The following is a 20,111-nucleotide window of genomic DNA, read 5'->3' as shown; positions in this document are numbered from 1 at the left end:
TATACAGAAAACCCTAAAGACTCCACACAGAAACTACTAGAACTGATAATTTCAGCAAAACAGCAGGATGCAAGATTAACATATAGAAACTGGTTGCATTTCTTTAGATTCACAGTGAAATGTCAGAAAGGGCAAGTAAAACAAACAATTCCTTTTAAAATTGCATTAAAAAAATACTTGACAGAAAACAAAATTCTGTAAAGCAATTATCCTTCAATTAAAAAAATTATTAAAAAAAAAAACTTAGGTATAAACCTGACCAAGGAGGTGAAAGACTTATATGCTCAGAACTATAAAACATTCATAAAGGAAATTGAAGATGATTCCAAGAAATGGAAAGATAACCCATATTCTTGGATTAGAAGAATTAATATTGCTAAAATGGCCATACTACCCGAAGTAATCTACAGATTGAATGTGATCGAAATTACCCATGACATTTTTCACAGAACTAGAACAGATAATCCTAAAACTTATATGGAACCATAAAAGACCCAGAATTGCCAAAGCAATTCTGAGGAAAAAGAACAGAGCAGGAGGTATAATCCTCCTGGACTTCAGACAGTACTACAAAGCTGCTGCTGCTGCTAAGTCGCTTTAGTCGTGTCCGACTCTGTGCGACCCCATAGACAGCAGCCCACCAGGCTCCTCCGTCCATGGGATTTTCCAGGCAAGAGTACTGGAGTGGGGTGCCATTGCCCTCTCCAACTACAAAGCTACAGTAATCAAAACAGCATGGTACCAGAACAAAACAGATATATGGATCAATGGAACAGAACAGAGAGCCCCAAAATAAAATCCACACACCTACAGTCAGTCTTCAGCAAAGGAGGCAAGAACATGTAATGGAGAAAAGACAGTCTGTCTTCAGTGTTGGGAAAGTTGGACATCCACATGTAAATCAATGAAGTTAAGGACACACCCTCAAAATGTAAGACATGACACCATAAAATTCCATGGACAAAACATTCTGTGACATAACTTGTACCATTCAGTCTCCCAAGGCAAGAGAAATAAAAGCAAAAATAAACAAATGGGACCCAATCAAACTTATAAGCTTTTGTACTGCAAAGAAACCATCAATAAAACAAAAAGATAGCCTATGGACTGGGAGAAGATATCTGCAGATGACGTGACTGACAAAGGCTTAATTTCCAAAATATATTATACAAACAGCTCATACAACTCAATATTAAACAACCCAATCAAAAGATGGACAGAAGACCTAAATAGACATTTCTCCAAAGAAGACAGACAAATGGCCAGCAGGCATATGAAAAGATGTTCAACATCACTAATTATTAGAGCAAAGCAAATCAAAACTACAATAAGGTACCACCTTACACTGCTCAGAATGGCCCTGATTAAAAAGTCGACAAATAATAACTACTGGAGAGGGAATGGAAAAAAGGGAACCCTTCTACATTGCTGGTTGGAATGTAAGCTGGTACAGCCACTATGGAGAACAGTATGGAGGTTCCTCAAAAAACTGGAGTTGCCATATGACCCAGTATAAAGAGCTCATAATTCAATGATAAAAAGCTAATAATCTAATTCACAAATGGGTAATAACTTTAAGCATGTCTCCAAAGAGGAGAACAGCTAATGAGTACATGGGATGTAGTAAACTGAAACTACCACGATATGCCTTTACACAACCACGAGGATGGCTGTTACCAGAAAAGTGGAAAATAACAAGTATTGGTGGGGACGCAGAGAGCTCAGGACTTCTGATCGGCTGGTGGGGATGAAGATAGCGCAGCTGCTGTGGACCACAGCCTGGAAGCTCCTCAAAAGGTTAATGTAGAATTACCATCTGACCCAGCTATTACACTCCCAAGAGAAGTGAAGAAAATGTCCACACACAGTTTTGTACGTAATGTTCACAGCAGCATTATTCATAAGAGGAAACAGGGGTGACAACCCAGTGTCCATGGACAGATGGTAGATAAACAGTGTGGAACACCATTCAGCCTAAAACAAGGGAAGATAGTCATGATGATCTCATGATGCTGTGAATGCACTTAATGCTACTGAATCATACACTTCAAAATGGCCTATTTATGTTACATATATTTTACCACAATAAAAAATGTATGTTTTTATAGATAGAGACAATGTTGTCCTATAACACTGCATTGACTGGTGTTTTTAAAACTCAATCTCACTGAAAACTGGTGATGGCTTCCACAACAAGAGGAAACAGGAAAAACAGGTTCTTGATATTATTCCCAAAGTAGAGAAGAGGAAAAAGAAAAGAAAACAATAATAAATTCAATTACTGTAGAATCAAACTACTTAAAATGAGTATTTTAATACCCATACAACATTCTTAAACTTTCAGACACAAGTGATTCAGAACTTTATAAAAATATATATATATAGCTTCAAACTATACAGTTTATTCAGTTTAACAGAATGTCCATTTTAAAATTTAAGACATACAAAATTTCAAAGAAATTTTCAACTTTATCCCAATTTATCACTTGAAGTCTCAGATTACATTTACCTATTATGTACAAACAATAAATAAATAATATGGCAGAAATGTCCTCAGAGTTCCCAGGGTCTGGGTTATAAAGAAAACTTAGAAGAGAATTTCATCTCCTCTGTGTATAGGAAGTAAGTCTCAGACCATTTCATACTTGTCTTTTCTGTTCTTGTCAAATATTAGCTCTTTTTAAATAGATGCACTGATTTCATTCATCGTTTTTCTCAGGAAGGATATGTGTGATCCAGTAATTAAAGAAAGCTGAGATTACTCGGGCATATTCTGAAAAGCAAAAAGAAAACAGAATAAAAAATAAAAACAAAAAGAAAAATTATAAATTATTATTTTGCAACTATTAGTTCTTAGGCCAAAAGTAAATCCTGAATTAATCAAATGAAACAAAACTTAGGAGTTGAAATGACACTAATAGCACACTTGTGAATCCCACAAAAGTACAGGTCAGTCTGGAATGTTTGTATTTCACTTTACAACATCACACCCAACACTACATGCTTAACGCCTGAGCTCAAAAAAACTGCATACGAAGTGAAAGAGAAACACAAGTTTACGTCAAAGGTGGACAAAGCAACAGGAAGTTAGAAGCATAATTCTAAGTGAGATGAGCTGCGATGGATGGCACTCAGGTTTCAGAACTGTCCCAGGAATGGCTCAGCAAAGTGCCTGAGCTGAGGGCACAGCCCCTTGTTTCAGGCCTTGCTCTTTGTAAAGACGCTCACGGCAGGGAATGCCAGGTCCAAGGCTCCAACCCCAAGGCTTAGAGCTTGGTGCCTACGGGGCAGCTGATTGCTGCTGAGGCTGAGATGCATTTCTGAGAAGAGGCTGGGACTGCGGGCCGGGGTCCATCTCGTGCTCCATACAGAAGTGTGCCAAGCTGCCTCCAAAAGCATGGTCTGTCCTGCCCCAGGCCAGCCACCTGGCCCCCTAGCCTCACACGTGATGATGCCTAATATGGACACAGAGGACTCAGGAGGGTTCAGGGCGGGGGTGCCCGTAAGGTCTTCATGGTGTGCAGAGAACAATACAAACCCCACAGATGGTAACTGTATGTACACGCAGATGACAGAATGTGGTATGTCGGACCAAATGTAGAAACACGTGCACGGGCTGTGGATATGCTGCCACACCCAGCTGATGCAACACCCACAAACTAGGAAAACTAACTGCTGAGGCAGCAGAGAGAGAAAGGGCCCAGTGGCTGCTATTGAAATGCTACTATTTCCAGGCTGATCCCATTGACAGGAGAGACGTAGCTACCGACTAAGCTTCATAAGCTAGTTGTATGAAAAAGAAAACAATTTCAGAATTCTAAAGCTGACTGAATTAGACAGAACCAATATTTGAAAATAAAGCTTCACCATTTGTAAGATTTAATTTAATAAAGTAGCATGACATGGGAACACTTCTAATGCATATCCTACACAGACACACAAAAAAGGAATTTATTTTCACAGAGAAGTGCTTCAAACCTAAATTTTACTTCCATCAACTGGTTAAATAAGTGCTTCCAGGCAAAACTTGTCCAATGATTTTCACTAAAGCCCCCAGCGCTGCCCCGTGCGCTGGGAGCACCTTCAGTGTGAGGAACTCAGCTGGACTGTAAATCATTTGTTTTCATATCTTATAAAAACACTGTATTAGTTTAACTTAATAAAATTGGCTTTTTGCAAAAACTTCCTTATGGGAGTAAAAATGCTAAAACACTGAATACAATGGGCCCAACAACCAGCAGGAAGGAAGAATGCAGACATGGGGTCATGGGCTTGGGGTCCTGAGCGGCCAGGAGGCCCCCCACTGGTGGAAGCCCGGCTCTCGAGCGCTCGGCCCACACCTCAGGACCTCCTTTTGGAGCTGCTCCTGTAAGAAGTGCGCCCACTCCCTTCCTGGGCACACACACCCTCGAAGGTGCCATCTTCACCCCCCAGATCCCCGCTTCACACTCCAGATCCCACCAGGACAAAGCCCCTGTCCCCCAGGCCCCACACTGCTCCGTGAAGGGGACTGGCAGTGGCTTGCTGGGGCATGAGCCCCACCCTGGACATGGACAGGCACCTCCAGCCAGTCCCGGACCCTCTGACCGCCTCTCCTGCTCATGATGGGCTCAGGCCAAAGAGGGCTCTCGCCCAGGCAGCAGGGAAACCCGAGTCCACCTTCACACATGGCCCAAATCTGACCATGCCTGGGGATGGCCCTCTTGCCAGGAGCATGACCAAAGCCCCCACTGCCCCCCACCCCTTCTCCGGTCTGAGTGCGATGGCCCGAGAGGCTCTACTCAGCGCAGCCACACGCCACGGGCCTCCCAGTGGCCCCGTCTCCCAGGACGAGGGCCAACACACTCAGCAGGCTCCCCAGGGCCCGACATGACCAGGCCCCAGCTACTCCCCACCACTCTCCTGCTCATCCTGTGTCTCCTCCATGGGCGTAGCTGTACAAAGCACACCTCGCTGACTTCCCTATCTCCACGAGAACACGACCCGGAAGGGCAGGGAGCTCCTCTGCTCTCTCCACTGAGGGCCTGTGGTGGGACCAGTCACAGGTAGGGCAGATAAGGCCCCTCATGGATCAGCTCTGGGTCGAAGTGGAGGCAGGTCCTCCTGAGGACCCCGACTCACAGGGTCTTGTCAATCCCCCATCCACCTGCTAATTGTATCAGGGCCACACTGCTTTACCGTTGGCTTTACTATCAGCTTTACTGTCATTTCATGCGACGAAATGTGGCATGTAGCTTTTTCAACATGTCAGTCTGACTCCTCAGCTGTACTCTGAGGTTTCCGAGGAGGAAAGCCGTGCACTGCACTCACTCGGAGACCACTGCCCAAAGGTGACCTGCAGGAGCTTCTGCCCACTCAGCTGGCTGGCTGTCCTCTGCCTGTCTGGGTCTGACAGGGGCTCTGCTCCACGCTGCTCCCAAACACAGTCCTGATCCTTTGATCCTCAGTGTCTGCAGACTTCGGTGGCCTGAACATTCCCACTGAGGCCCATTTCAAGCTGCTAACGTGAAGGCCCCACCCTACGGCGCTGTGAACACGCAAGCACAGTCAGCCCCAGCGCCTGACAGTTTGCATTGAACAGGTATCCAACAAAGGTTGAGGAAGTAAACAAAAGAGAAATCGTCTAATGGTTCAACTCCCCCTTTTAACTTCAGGGGTTCAGGAAGGCAGACCACGATACCTGGGGGACAGAAAATGGACCATCTTCACATCTAGCAGAGGAAAAAGAAAAGGGAAAAGAAATGAACTCTTCCACTTCCATTTAAACCAGTAAAAATTCAGTCCTAAGAGTGGAGCTCACAAGTCTGGAAAAGTAGATTGCACATGCATGTCTGAATATATCAGGAGATATTTTTACAGCAAGAGATGCAAGGAACATAACCCTCTGTGGGAACCTACTCCTCAAGCATATGTGCAGCCTTACATTTTCTGATACAGGACTGTTTTCTGATACAGGACTGTTTCGGTGGAGAAAGTTTTTCAGAGGTGAGCCCGAGACAAGTTTCTAAAGCAGCACAATGAACCCAGAGCATAATGAACAGAGCACATACCGAGTGGCATCCTGCAGTGTTCCGGGAACACATCCAGGGCACTCTTCAATCTCTTGGTGTCATGCAAAAGTAGTAGCGTTTTCATGTGATCCAGAATGAACACGTCTGAGGGGGACACACTGTGAGTTTCCAGTTGTTTAAATAGCTTCTTGGTGCTTTCCATAAAGACACCAGAATCGGAATCCTTGGAGACACCTAAACAAAGACAGGGTCACTGAGAATTGAATTTTTACTCTTGTAAACTGAAGATAAGCTTTCACCTCTTAAAGAAAGCCTCAAACATATATTTCTACTTAAGAGTGTATCCCAAACACTCTTGGGATACAAAACGTTGCCATGAGGGACAATCAGAGCAGAACTCTGAAAAGTAAACAACAAATACCATTATTGAAGTGCAGTGGAAACATGGTGTCTGTTAAGGCACCGACTCGTAAAGTATCTGGGTGTCCCGTGTCCTAGAAGTCACACATAGAGCACAGGGAACAGACACCACACCAAGCCCTCTGACAGCATCAGGAATTGCAGACAACAAGCTGCTGGGCGTCTGTCGACGCTTCGGGGAAGCCCAGGAGGTGACCGTGGCTCTTCTGTTGCCCACAAGCCACAGCACCCTCCCCATCGCATCGTGCTGAGGCCGTTTCTGCACTAGCCCCAGCTGGCGCTCACAATGTCCAGAGCCTGTGACTCTGTGGCCTTTGCCAGCTCTGAAAAGCTCCTGGCTGCCACCTCTTCCTGTCCCACTGCCCAGTACCATGGGTGAGCCTCTTTCTGACCTATGTGACTGCTACACCTAGAAGCTCCGTTTGGTTATCCTAATAGGTTCAAATTTTCTCGTCAAAGTCTCTTATTTGTATCCTTGTCCACCTTCTCCCTACTTCTTGGACATCTCCATTACAGCTATTTTATATCTGCCGTCTGGTAACAGCGGTGTCTCTACTCCATGGACCCTTTCTACTATGCTGTTCCTCATGGTTTAGGTCGTGCCATCCTGCCTCTTGCTGCACCTGACACACTCCATCGAATGCACGAGAAAATCTCAGGAGCTTGGCTCACAGCATTCTCCTTGCCTCTGCTTGGCAGACAGAGAAAGGGCCATTGACAGAGCTGACAGCAGGGAGTTGCATGTATGGCCGGCAGGGGTCCAGCTGCACCTGAGCGTGTGGCCAGCATGCTGCACGGGAGGGTGAGTTTAGCCCTGCCTGCTTGGTCCCCAAGACACCATATGCTGCCCTCCTCCCATCCCACAGTTCAGGGCTGGGCCACGGCTTTAAAGGGGACCAGTGTGGCTCTGCTTCTGATCTTTGACCTTCCTTTGTCACAGAGCTGCCAACTCCTGGCCCTCCACCTTCCTTCCCAGACCCGGGCAGCCCCAGGGCTCTGCTAGTCAGCCTGCTGCCCAGGGCTGCGCTGCCCCTTCCCCTGGACCCTCACTTGAGCCTGTCTGGACGGGCAAACACCTGAAGGGCAGAGGACAAACACCCGAGGGGTGGAGGGCAAGCACCTGGAGGGAGGAGGGCAGCAGGCGTCTGGCTCCCCTGGCCTGTGCTGCACCTCCTCTGGAACCTGCCCTTGGCCTCCTCAGCAGCTCCTGAAACCCCAAGTTCACCTTACACATCAGGCTCCTTGGCAGGAGGGTCGTCTGCCAGAAGCTACTCTCTCAGGCAGAGATCATCTACTGAAATCTCTCTGAATCCTATTTCTGTTCTGCAGTGTATCCGCCATGTCCTCCTATTAGTGTTATGTGGATATTTGCTAAGGATGTTTTCAACTTATTATCAATATAAAGTGCGGGTAAACAAGCAAAGAGAGAAAGGGTTAATCTTCTTGGTTAAAATGGATCCACTAAGCACAGTTTTTTTGCATCATTGTTTAAGTCCATTCCTTACCCCTCCAGTTATTATACAGTCAGCATTTCTCATCTCGTTTGTGCTACAGTCTGGACGCACTAAACCACCGCATTGCCAGAATCTACCAGGGACGGATCAGAACCAGGGGAGGTGGAAGGTAACTCAGCACTCTGCTCTTGGCTCCTGATCCTCAGGGCTGCTGTCAGACTCTACACAAAGGTAAGGAATCATCACCCATCAGAACAAACTCCAGAATAAATTTCATCTCCTATATCAGTACAAATAGTGCTCAAGTATCCTGAACATCAGAAAATCTCAAATCACTGAGTCACACATTGGGGAGCAAATCAATGTGTATACTTCCTTCATAACTCTACCAGCTGATAAAACGAGCAAGAGTTCATCAGTCCAACCTGGATTTATATTCTCTGTAGACATACAGCTGAGAATACCAACATATTCAGAGAAACGAGGATGAGGAGACCCTTATCTGGACCCACACCGCTAATGGGCTGGCTGTTAACCCTGGTAAGCCTCAAGCAGGGGTCAGCCCAGATCTTTGCTGGGATGAATTTAAATATTTGCATTTTTGCCTCAAAACTAATAACTTATTTTGAATACTGAATATTTTAATGCATTTTGTATTTTAAACTTTTAAACATTTTACATTTGCTCATTTTTTCCAAGTGAGTGGATGCCATTATTCAACATAACAACAGGAAAAAACATACCATCATAAAAATAAATTTCTAGTGTTGACTTCAGAAAGTTCAGGATACCATCTGCCTTTTCATTGGTACTTTTCACCTCTTCCTCCTCAGCGTCCGGGACTCCTCCCTCCTCAAGGGGCAGGACCCGCTCCTCCACAGCGCCCGCAGCCCCGCCCCCCGTGGCAGCCCCGGCGCTCTCTCCATCAGTCGCTCGCACATCCTCCTGCTCACTGCTGGTCTCCTCAGGCTGGTACATGAAGTGCACGCCAGAGGCTCCTGTTAGTGAGCCAGCTGCTTTCTTCCTTTGCATTTGCTGTTTCTTTTTGAGTTTCCTTTTTTTATTTTTGCTTATTGTGGGGCCATCTGTGTGCCGTAGTTGCAATTTTTCCTGCAGAAGACTCTGCTGTTTCTCTAATTCTGCTGGTTCTACATGGATGTTATTGGGATTTTTAAATTTTTTCTTTGATTTATGCTTTCTAATTCTTCTTCTCTTTGGCAGATTGTGAAGATCCTGATCTATAAAAATAAAAATTCAAATTCAACAATTTTCTGTAAAGTGGAATCATAACAAACTCACCAGGCTAAATACATTTTCCATTAGGATTTTGTAAATTTAGTAGAAAAGGAACGTAAGACATTTACTTCAGTGATTATTAATTTTATTCAAACCAAGTACACTATCAAGGATCCTGGGATTTATCATAAAGTAAATTAAAAACCTACTTGTTCTTCCAAAAAAGGTGTGTGTGTGTCTGTATTTATTCATTATTGCAGTCATGACATATGGCGTGATTTTAAGGATGTAAGAGTTGTTGCAATTTTATCCAGAGTAAAATTTCACTCCTAGTTTTGGGGAAAAAACCATGAATTCTTATGCTTTTTAAGTGTGCTTTAGCACCTTCTAAAGAGTTACTTGTATGTGGGGATGAGAAGCAAAGTGATGACTGAACCGTTCCAGTCAGCAATGGGTCACACCTGAATGAAGGGGAGATCTGGGCTCTCAGAGGAGTCGAAGGTCTGGAGTAGACATGAGGCAGCAAGGCCTGTGGGAGGACGTGGGCCTGAGAGGAATCACCCCCTGCCAGTGCTGCCCTGGCCATCCCATCTTGGCACCCTGGTGGCAGTGCGTGCCCAGTGCACACTCAGCACACACCCACTCTGCTCCAGCAGACCGAGGACAGCGGTGTTGCCACCCACACTCAGAGGCTCTTACAGGTGATCCCCGGGCCCACCACAGGTCGTGGTGAGACTTCTGAAACACTGTGGCACCCCATGGAACGAAAAGCCCTCTCCCTGAAAGTCCCACTCTGGAGCCTTGATCTGCCACTGACGTCAGAAGGAAGGTGCCGTGGGGTCGATGAGGGGCTCGAGACTCAGAGCCCACAGGGCACCCCTGCAGTCCCCAAGGCTGTGGCTGCCCTTGTTCTGGGCTCCGCATCCATCTAGGCACCCACATGCCTCCCTGCCGCTCCCTGTGACATGGAGGCCCTGCCCTGCAGCCAGGAGTGGTCGCCACATTAGGCACTGCTGCTAAAGACAGGCAGAGAGTCCTCCCTGGCCCTGGTCCTTGATTTTCTCTTGATGTATGTGAGAGCTTAAGACCTGTTGCTGCCTGGAACTTCACGCAAAGCCCAAATCACTGCTCATAAAGTCATGACATAACAGTCATGTAGTCCCACACAAGCTGTATTTTCTCTCTCCTCAGTTACAGTGGATGACTAAGCACAGCACTTTCCTATTTCATTTGAAAGGTGATACTAACTGACATTAGGGACCTGCTCAGTGTAACAGACAGGCCATAGCTGATTCATGAGCACCTCCGAATAGCTGGCCCTTAAGTTGGTCTTGTAAAATATTAATGTTTGAAAAATGACAGCAGCTTATGAAAATTTTTTAATTTTCCAGGTTCAGTTAAAAAAAGGAAACATCAGATTTCTCTTCATTAGGGTCTATTCTTGACTTTATTGATTTGGAAAAAAGTCATCTATAGGATGCTCCATCATGTCACGGTAAAGCCGCCTGGGGACCAGTGTGCAGTCATTTGGGGGCATCCTTTCTGTCTACCAAGAGTGGTATCCAGGGACCTGCTCTCATTTCTTCCCAGTATCTGCATTCTCCAGGCCCGTCTAGCCGAGCCAGTCACTGACATTATCCTCCAGTCATTGCTCTCCCCAAGCAGTGAGAGCGCAGCATGAATGCAGCCCTGCGAAGATGGTGAGCCATCAGCCTGCTACTCTGACTATAAAACAGGGATCCAAGGAGGAGGATGTGGCAAAAAAGGCTGTAAAATGTAAGCATACCATACTTTTTTATATAACTGTGGGTGTGCACTTCTTAAGAGGAAAACTTAATACGATACTGAGACAGTGAAGGTCCAGATGCTGGGGGTTAACTGTGGTTTCTGGGTGCTGTGATTGTAGGTTGTTTCCTTCACTGTACTTTTCTGATTTCCAAATGTAAGACATTGAGCAGATACAGCTTTCATAATAAGGAAAACTGACTATTTTAAACTTAGTGAAATTATAACAACCGAAAACATATGGGATGCCACTAAATTCTACTTAAAGGCAAATTTATGATCTTAAATATGTCAGCAAAGAAAAAAGGCTAAAAATCAATGATATAAGCAAGAAGCTGGAAAAACACAACTTAAACCTGATGAAAATAGAAGAAACAACAATAAGAGGTGCAGAAAAGAGAGGAAGAGGAAAGGAAAATCCAACAGAGAGGCAGCAGCCAGCACTGACACTGTGAAGAAAGACAGACAAACAGCGCAAGACAGGACGGACGGGCAGAGGAGACGTAAACAGAGTCTCGGTGAAGGCGTGTGTTAACACCCTGCCGGTGGACTCTAAAGGACCAAGAGGATGACCCTGTGAACAGCTCTATGCAGATACATCAGCGAGCAATCCCGCAGCCAGCTACAGGCCTAGGTGGAATCACCTAACTTCTGGGAAACATTTAACAAAGAAACAAACGCCAAACACACAAAACATTTCCAGAGAATAGCGACAGTGACAGTGACAGCGCTTTGTGAGGACAACACAGTGTTCATTTCAAAACCGGAGGAGGACTCCACAGGAAGGGAAGCCTGCAGGCCAGCCCTCCCATAAACATCAACACTAGAGAAACACTACTCCTATACAAAGTATCAATTGTTTGACTGCAGCAGCATGAAGTACTCAATCAGTATTAACATCACTACATCATGGAAACTGGTTGCAAACTAGAAATGGAGGGGAAATGCAAAATGTGACAGAGGGTGAGAAAAGCCCTCCCCCTGCCAGTCTGAAGAACGCCCGGGCAGGGCAAGAGGGGATCAGAAGTGTCAGAGGTCGGAGGAGGTGCTCCTGGGATGCCAGCCTGACGGCACCTCTGTGAGCCCAGAAGGACCCAGCCCCTACAGACCGGCTCCGGGGGAGCATGCAGACACAGAGGCGGGAGGCAAGCTCACCTGCCCAGCAACCAGGGTGGCAAGACCACACCCAGAACACTAAGTGTGGGGCCCCCACCGGGACAAGAACTGCAGCCCCAGAGCAGCAGGGCGCCTTGCTGCCCCGGGCCTCTCCATGAGGGCTCCAGACAAGAATGAAACCTGCTAATAACTCTTGAGTGTGACTGCTGGGCCCACGAGTGACTGCGGTGTGTGCCAACCGCAGCCCTGGATCAGAGAGTCTACACTAAGAGCCCACCTAGGACTCTGTCTCAACTTCAGGTGCATCTGGTAAAAGTCACACCTTCTCAGTCAAACAGAGTGCCCGCTCTGCTCCGCACCTGGGAAGCTCTGGAAAGCATGCATCAAGATTTCTTCAGCCCAGACAGAGTCAATAAGATCTGAAAACTGATCTGCCTCAGAACTGCGGCCTAAATCTGTCAAAACACATTGAAAGGATGGTTGTTTAACTCACAGTGAATCCACATTAGAATTGTGCACTGAGCTCATGCTTCCAAAAGCCATGAAGTTAATAACTATTTCAACTGGAGCTTGCTATTAGAATAATAATCATAATAGCCTCCCATAAAAACGACTTGATTTTAATGACTTTGCAACTTGATCTGAACACAAAAACCATGTCAATACAGTCAAACCACTTGTAATTATGAACGAGGAGAGGGGACCGGTGTTTCCTTACCAGCTGTTTTTATAAATATTCAACTCGGTCATCAAATATTGACTGAAGACTTAACTCTAGCAGGCGCCAGAGCCTTAGGGAATTAAGAGCTGGCAGTTCTCACATTTGTACAAGCTTTGCAACAAACCCAATCTGATTGGCACGGCGAGTGTGGGGTTTGCCAGTACAGGATTATTACCATCAGGTAGTCAAGGAAACAGGTTGGAGAAGCAAGGAAGGCCACATGTACATTCAGCAGTGGGGCTGCAGACCCCAGGCCCTTCCTGCACCCCCAGCCAGCCACCTGGCAAGTTGGGGCTCCAGCCCCCAAGAGTTGGAGGTGAGGCTGCGAGAGCAAGAAAGTTGTAGAAATAATCAGGTACTGGATGGAAGGCGGCGGGGGGGCGGGGGGGCAGGCACCTGCATTTCTAAGGTGGGTGCAGGGTCAAGGAGGCCAAGAGAGGAAGTGGGGAAGGACCTTATGAAGGAGAGGTCTACACGCTAGGTTGACCGGGCAGAGGGCAGAGGGCCACGGGAAGCTGGGACCTCACCTGACCTGACGCTGCCTGCTGGCTGCATGGGGGCAGGTCAGAAGAGGGTGACAGCAGTTGTGGCACGTCTCAGATGGACACAGGATGTGTGTGAGGTCAGTGAATGAGACACCAACCACTGCACAGCTGGGCCCCAGCAGGACTGACCAGCAAGAACAGGACTGGCAGGAGCAGACAGGAGCCCAGGGCGCAGGAACCCAGGGGCTGTTTCTGCAGGCAGGGTGGAGGTCATGGGAGGAGCCCACAGGAGCCCCGCGAGGAGCTCCGTGTCCACCAGAGCCTGCTGGCCCTCTACTGAGAGCCGCATGGCCCGGGAGCCACTCCTGTCACAAACAGCATAGTGGAGGCTGCTGAAAGTGAGAGAGGGGGGTGTGAGAACCCTGAGCGCGAGAAACCACGTCACACATGTCCGCGGAGGAATTAAAACCAAAGCAAGGGAGATTTCGTAGGAAATCTGGAAAAGGAAGACATCTACAGAGGAAGATCCAAAACAAGAGGCTAGCAAGGAGGAACCGGGAAACGGCCCAGACGGCAGGTGGCAGGAGAGTGTAGAAAAGACACCTGGCGGCACCTCACAGTCAATGAAACCACAGACCTGAAAACAGATACCAGGGTGCCGGCGCCCAGCAGAGGGCATAACTGTCACAGTGATGACAGCGTTCAAATGCCAAGGGCTTATTGAGCACCAGGGAAAGGTCTAGATGTCTTTCAACGTGGGAAAGGAGAGCCTAGTTATAAACAAATTGCTTACATAAGACAGATTTCAGCTACTTAAAAAAATGATATAAATACATCTATATGCAATGAAATGGAAAAAAAAAAATCTCCATAACACACCAAGTGTGGAAAGTGGTTTATAATGCAGGACGTATAATATGTACTTTTATAAAAGCTGCATGTGCACATACAACATGTACAGGGAGAATTTTCAAAAAATGTTTATTGAGATCTTGCCCAGGTGGTCTTAGGTAATGTTTTACTTCCTGTGTGTTTTCTATAATGCTTGACTTTTCTATAGTAAGTGTATTTGTAGTCCATAAAAACAAAATATTTTTCTTTTAAAAAAAGGATTGGCGTAACAGAGAAGAAAAGGCCCTCTTTCCAAGAGGCTGGCCTGTTTTTCAGTTCATAAGAAAGTTGAGGCTCCTATTTCTGTGTAGAACATGTGAATGTAACGTCTCTCTGTAGAGGTCCCAGAACTTCACCTGCTGGCAGTGGCAGGCAGGGACTCCTCCTTTGCAGGATGAATAAAGGATCTTTGCAAAGCTGCTGAGGCACTGTTAGAAGGCAGGACGCGAATGCCTGCAGTGGAGGGACGTGCCTCTGGCTGCATGGGGTCTGACAAACCAGGGGTCTGGACAAGGCCTGAGGGGAGGAGGGGGCCGGTTTTGGGGGTCACCAGCAGGCCTGCCGCCTGTACCCTGGCTGAGCCAGGGGAGGCAGGATGCCGCGGGCACATATGGGGCAACGAGCTGCACTGACGCTTCCTCCTCAACTTCTTTAGATGTAACTACTGAACTGATTTAACGGTGCTGCACATTCAAACGGACACAAATGGTGGACAGTGCCCCACTGGACTTTTCTTCTTTTCTGACTCCAGTCCTCACACTCTCTGCTTAAATTGCCAGCAACAAGACTGTGGAGCTTTTCATCTCCCGGAAGGACACCCCTCTAGCTTACAGTGCACCCAGAAGGCTCTCAGCTGGGGTGCCGAGCAGACCTGCCTGGGAGGCTCGGGGGTGGACCTCGCTGTGGCGGCAGCTCCAGGGTGAGTCCGCACTTTGTTATTAAACACCTGAGGTACACAGCGAGTATATCACCAAAGCGATTTATCTTTATAAGGACATAGCTTAATTTTCTAATGAAACAATCTATTTTTCCAATAATTATATTCCAAAGATTTTCAACAGGGCTTAAAAAGATAAATATATCACTCCTTAACTATCTCATTTTTGATTTTATGGTTTCTGATTCTTAGAAAGTCAGAAAGATCAATCTAGTAGAAAATCATATTTTCTTAATATGCAAATTAATTAAGGCGTATGGTATAGAGTTTCTTAGTTTATTACTTGTTAAAAACCATCTGGGGAAAATTTTATCTGAAAATTCCAAATTCCTCTTAAGGAAGTTTTAAAGCGATAAATTAAAGGGGGAATTTTTAAGGCATAAATATGACATGCAGCCTCCGTACCACCCCCAGTGCACCTCCTTCACTCATAAAACATCTGACAGCATTGTTCAGTTTTCTACCAGACATGCAACCTAAGTTATTTCCATGATTACAAAACTGATAACAATCTTGGAAATTTTGAAAAAAATTGGAAAGTAAAGAAAAAAAGTTCACTTAACAAGAGAAGCACTTTCAAGTTTGGACATAGTAACGCCAGACTTCTCCTGATGTGTAATATGTTAACAACGGGGCTGAGATCACACCCCAACCTGAGTCCCCTCCCAACCTGAGTTGGTGCTGTCACGCATCTTCACAAGTGTCTGTAATGACTGCAGGCCACATGGCCACGTGACACTCACCCCCATTAAAGTCCACGTGAAGTTACGACCCTGGAGTCCCTGGGCTGTCGGCCGCCTTACCTCCTGTGTCCTCACTGCTGGAAGAGCTCTCTGAACTTGAGCAGCTCAGCGGCTCCGGCAGAGTGGGGACCCACCCCTCGGGAGGCAGGCCCACGGTATAGAGCCGCCGTGTGGGCTGGACCCGAGTGTCACCACCTGCAGGAAGAGGCACAGACAGTTGCTGTCAGATGTCCACGTGCTGAGCAGCTTCTCCAGCCAAACTCACTGAAGATGGGAAGCCATGGCCATAACTGCCAACTTTAGTAAGCGGAGCATTTTGCCAGAAGAGCCACTCAGCTATATAACCAGCCAGGAAAAAGGAACAAGTTATGATTATTTAAATTTACATTAAGTTACTTATTATATAAACTTCTGAGTTTTTACGATATTATATAAAAACATAATTAATTCATGAATAAGAAGCAAAACAAAAAGATTCCACATAACACACCCCTCATTATCATAATATCAACCTCAACATCATGGTGCCTATCCTTCTGGAACTTTTTCTCTGTAAATGCTAATATGTGTCTGCACATACACCCACACAGACACACACTTAATAGGATCACATGATATGAGTTTGGGTGAACTCCGGGAGCTGGTGATGGACAGGGAGGCCTGGCGTGCTGCAATTCATGGGGTCGCAAAGAGTCGGACACTACTGAACTGAACTGAACACATATTTTATCATTATACATGTATATATTATATGTATAATATCTTTCAAAAGTGAATATGATAAAATATTAAGATACACTTAAATCTATATGCTCTTAATGGCTACATGATGTTCCATGTTATTGGCAAATTTAACTGTAATTTAACCAGTCTTAAATTTTGCATACAGAAATTGACTCTAAATTTTCACTATCAGAAGTGGCTGCCATGACCATCCAGGGTATATAAAACTTTGTACAGTTGACCTCGCAGTTCCACTAAATAAACTCCTGGAAGTGGGCTGCTGGTCTGCATGGTCCAGAGCAGCATCAGTGCTGCTCCCCACACCTTCTCAGGGTAGGATCAGCGCTTCCATCTCCATATTTTCACTCAAAATATGGCAAAGTAACCTTTACCTAACACAAGGGGATATCCCAATTACTCTTTCAAAGAAAAATGAATACCTCATTTTATAAACAACAATGACAAGGACTGAGAGAAATCACTAGTGCACACATAACAGAATATGTGGTTTCAAGACATTTAAATTGTAAAAGCTTTGAAGCATTGTCAATTGCTTCTGCCATCAGTGTATTTCACTTTTGTGAAGCTAAGGTGCAAGAATATAGTTCTTACGTTAGGCTTATCCGCCTGGTTGATTAATGACTGAGTCGTTCCCACCGGGATCAAGGGCAGAGAAAAGACGTGTTTCCAGGCAGACTATCCCCTGTCGGGCAACATCAACGCTTGATCATTTTTCTTAAGAGTATTTTTGGAAGCTTTTAATTGGCTAAATTTTTCTCAATAAGAAAATCAAACAGAACTTGGAAATGTTATTGTTCACCAAATTATCAGGATAAATACGGGCGATGCCAAGAAGGGAGGTGGAAGGTGACTCCTGGGATGAAGGATACAGATGCTGGACACTGAGGGCAGAGTTCTTTGCGAGGCTCCTGTGCTGACCATGCGCTGCCCTGAGGCCAGGCCTGCGGGCGGTGGATGGGAATCTGCTCGTGTGTAAGTTAGGGTGGCCCAGAGCAGAGCACAACATCCAGGCCTGGCTTCTCTCGCCTCTTCTGGTAGCAGATGCTCACTGGCAGGATGGCGGTCAGGGTCATGTTCACCACTGAGTGCTCAGGGGACAGCAGGGCCAGGGCATCCCCTCGCCCCTACACTAGGCTGCAGGGTGAGGCTCGAGAATCTGGAGGGGCAAGTCAGCACCCCGTTGCTGCTGACAGAGGCCAGTGCCTTCCCAGAAACACTGGCGTGGCCACAAGGTTTCAGAAGAGGCGACTTCAAAGGCTCTCCTCTCCGTGACTGACTGGCTTTGATTGTGGTTCACCATTCTTACCAGATCAGGCTCTGGGTCTGATATGCAGGATACTCACTCGAGTTTGCTTTCATTCCGAACCTCTGACTCCCCTCTGCACTGTGCTTGTCCACACGGCCCCCCTCTACCACCAGCACACATGTGCCCTCTGCCAGGGCACCGCCACCGGACTGCCCCTGGCTTGGCTGATGCCTTCAAAGTTGGTGTGCTTGTGTTAGGGGGCTCAGGGCACAATGACACAGTTTTTTATAACTCTTGTGGGATTATTTGGCTCTTTAAAATATATGCAGATATAATTAGCAAGTTAAAAACAATAATAAAAGCAATAACAAAAAAAGAGAGTCCAATATGCACTCTTGAGTGACAGAAATTCACCAAAACCCACACACAGGTGGTTGTGGCCATTTACAGATCATGTCCTTTTCTTTAAGAACAAATGGAATTACCAATGCTCTTCTAAAATAAACAAATGCACTTCTGTAAAGTGACTATGCCAAAGGCTTTTACTGTGTGGATCACAAGAAACTGTGGAAAATTCTCCAAGAGATAGGAATACCAGACCATCTGACCTGCCTCTTGAGAAACCTGAGCAGGTCAGGAAGCAACAGTTAGAACTGGACATGGAACAACAGACTGGTTCTAAGTAGGCAAAAGAGTACGTCAAGGCTATATATTGTCACCCTGCTTATTTAACTTATATGCAGAGTACATCATGAGAAATGCTGGGCTGGATGAAGCACAAGCTGGAATCAAGACTGCCAGGAGAAATATCAATAACACCAGATATGCAGATGATGCCACCCTTATGGCAGAAAGTGAAGAATAAGTAAAGAGCCTCTTGATGAAAGTGAAAGAGGAGAGTGAAAAAGCTGGTTTAAAGCTCAACATTCAGAAAACTAAGATCATGGCATCTGGTCCCATCTCTTCATGGGAAATAGATGGAGAAACAGTGGAAACAGTGGCAGACTATTTCTTTGGGCTCCTGCAGATGGTGACTGCAGCCATGAAATTAAAAAACGCTTACTCCTTGGAAGGAAAGTTATGACCAACCTATTGCTTGGTTAAAAAGCAGAGACATTACTCTGCCAACAAAGGTCTGTCTAGTCAAGGCTATGGTTTTTCCAGTAGTCATGTATGGATGTGAGAGTTAGACTATAAAGCAAGCTGAGTGCAGAAGAATTGATGCTTTTGAACTGTGGTGTTGGAGAAGATTCCTGAGAGTCCCTTGGACTGCAAGGAGATCAAACCAGTCCATCCTAAAAGAGATCAGTCCTGAGTGTTCTTTGGAAGGACAGATGTTGAAGCTGAAACTCCAATACTTTGGCCACCTGATGTGAAGAACTGACTCATTTGAAAAGACCCTGATGCTGGGAAAGACTGAAGGCGGGAGGAGAAGCGGACAACAGAGGATGAGATGGTTGGATGGCATCACCGACTCAATGGGCATGAGTTTGGGTAAACCCTGGGAGTTGGTGATGGACAGGGAGCCTTGGCGTGCTGCACTCCATGGGGTCAAAAAGAGTTGGTCACGACTGAGCGACTGAATTGAATTGAACCGAAAGTGAACAAATAATTATCAGAATCACCATGCTGTGTCTTTTAACAGAACAAGGAACATTTTCTCAATCTCAGCCAAGGGCTGACTGACAAAGGCCCTTTCCTCATTAGGATGATTCTTCCAACACTGAAGAGACCTTGGCACATCTACACCTCTGATTATCAGCAAGCTGCCGCCTCCACAGGCATCAAGCCTTCAAGGGAATTCTCAAATGACCTTTCATTTGACCTGCACACAATTTTTGTCTGTTTGATTGTGATTTTGTTGTTTTGTCTTCAGTCAAGATTTCTCTTTTTCTAGCTGCAAATAAAGTGTTTTTCCTTCAGAATTCCCAAGACATAGTGCTTCAAAAAAATACACTGTTCTTTCATGATTAAAAAATACTCAAGAAATTAGTATAGAGAGAACTTCAACATGACAAAGATAAAGCACGAAAAGCACATGGTTGACGTCACACTCCATTGAGAAGGCCTGAATGCTCCCCCTAAGACCAGGAAAGATGAGAATTCACACTCATGCCACTTTGCTTCAACATTACACTCAAAGTTCCAAACAAGGCAATAGTCAAGAAAGAAAATAAAAGGCGTCCAACCTGAATAGGGAAAAGTGAAATATCCCTGCTCACAGAGGATAAAATCTTATATATAGAAAATCCTGAAAACTACACACACACACACACACAAACTGTTAGCACTAATAAGTTTGGCTAATAAGGTCAATATACA

At 45.8% G+C, this 20,111-nt stretch overlaps 1 protein-coding gene across 1 annotated transcript in view; it reads right to left on the bottom strand.

Moving 5' to 3' along the window:
- Nucleotides 1-2,382: 2,382 nt before the first annotated feature.
- ERICH1 (glutamate rich 1) overlaps nt 2,383-20,111 on the bottom strand; it is a 33,324-nt gene continuing 15,595 nt past the window's right edge. The window contains exons 3-6 of the mRNA XM_005889148.3: nt 15,860-15,994; nt 8,629-9,123; nt 6,051-6,245; nt 2,383-2,773 (exon numbers count right to left, since the gene is read on the bottom strand). Of these exons, the coding sequence (XP_005889210.2) occupies nt 2,700-2,773; nt 6,051-6,245; nt 8,629-9,123; nt 15,860-15,994 (899 nt within the window). The 3' untranslated portion in view covers nt 2,383-2,699. The remainder of the gene's footprint in view (nt 2,774-6,050; nt 6,246-8,628; nt 9,124-15,859; nt 15,995-20,111) is intronic.

Source organism: Bos mutus, chromosome 27, assembly GCF_027580195.1.
Source record: "Bos mutus isolate GX-2022 chromosome 27, NWIPB_WYAK_1.1, whole genome shotgun sequence".
Lineage (NCBI taxonomy): Eukaryota > Metazoa > Chordata > Mammalia > Artiodactyla > Bovidae > Bos > Bos mutus.
The sequence above is the reverse complement of the archived record's forward strand: the minus strand, read 5'-3'. Positions and strand labels throughout refer to the sequence as shown.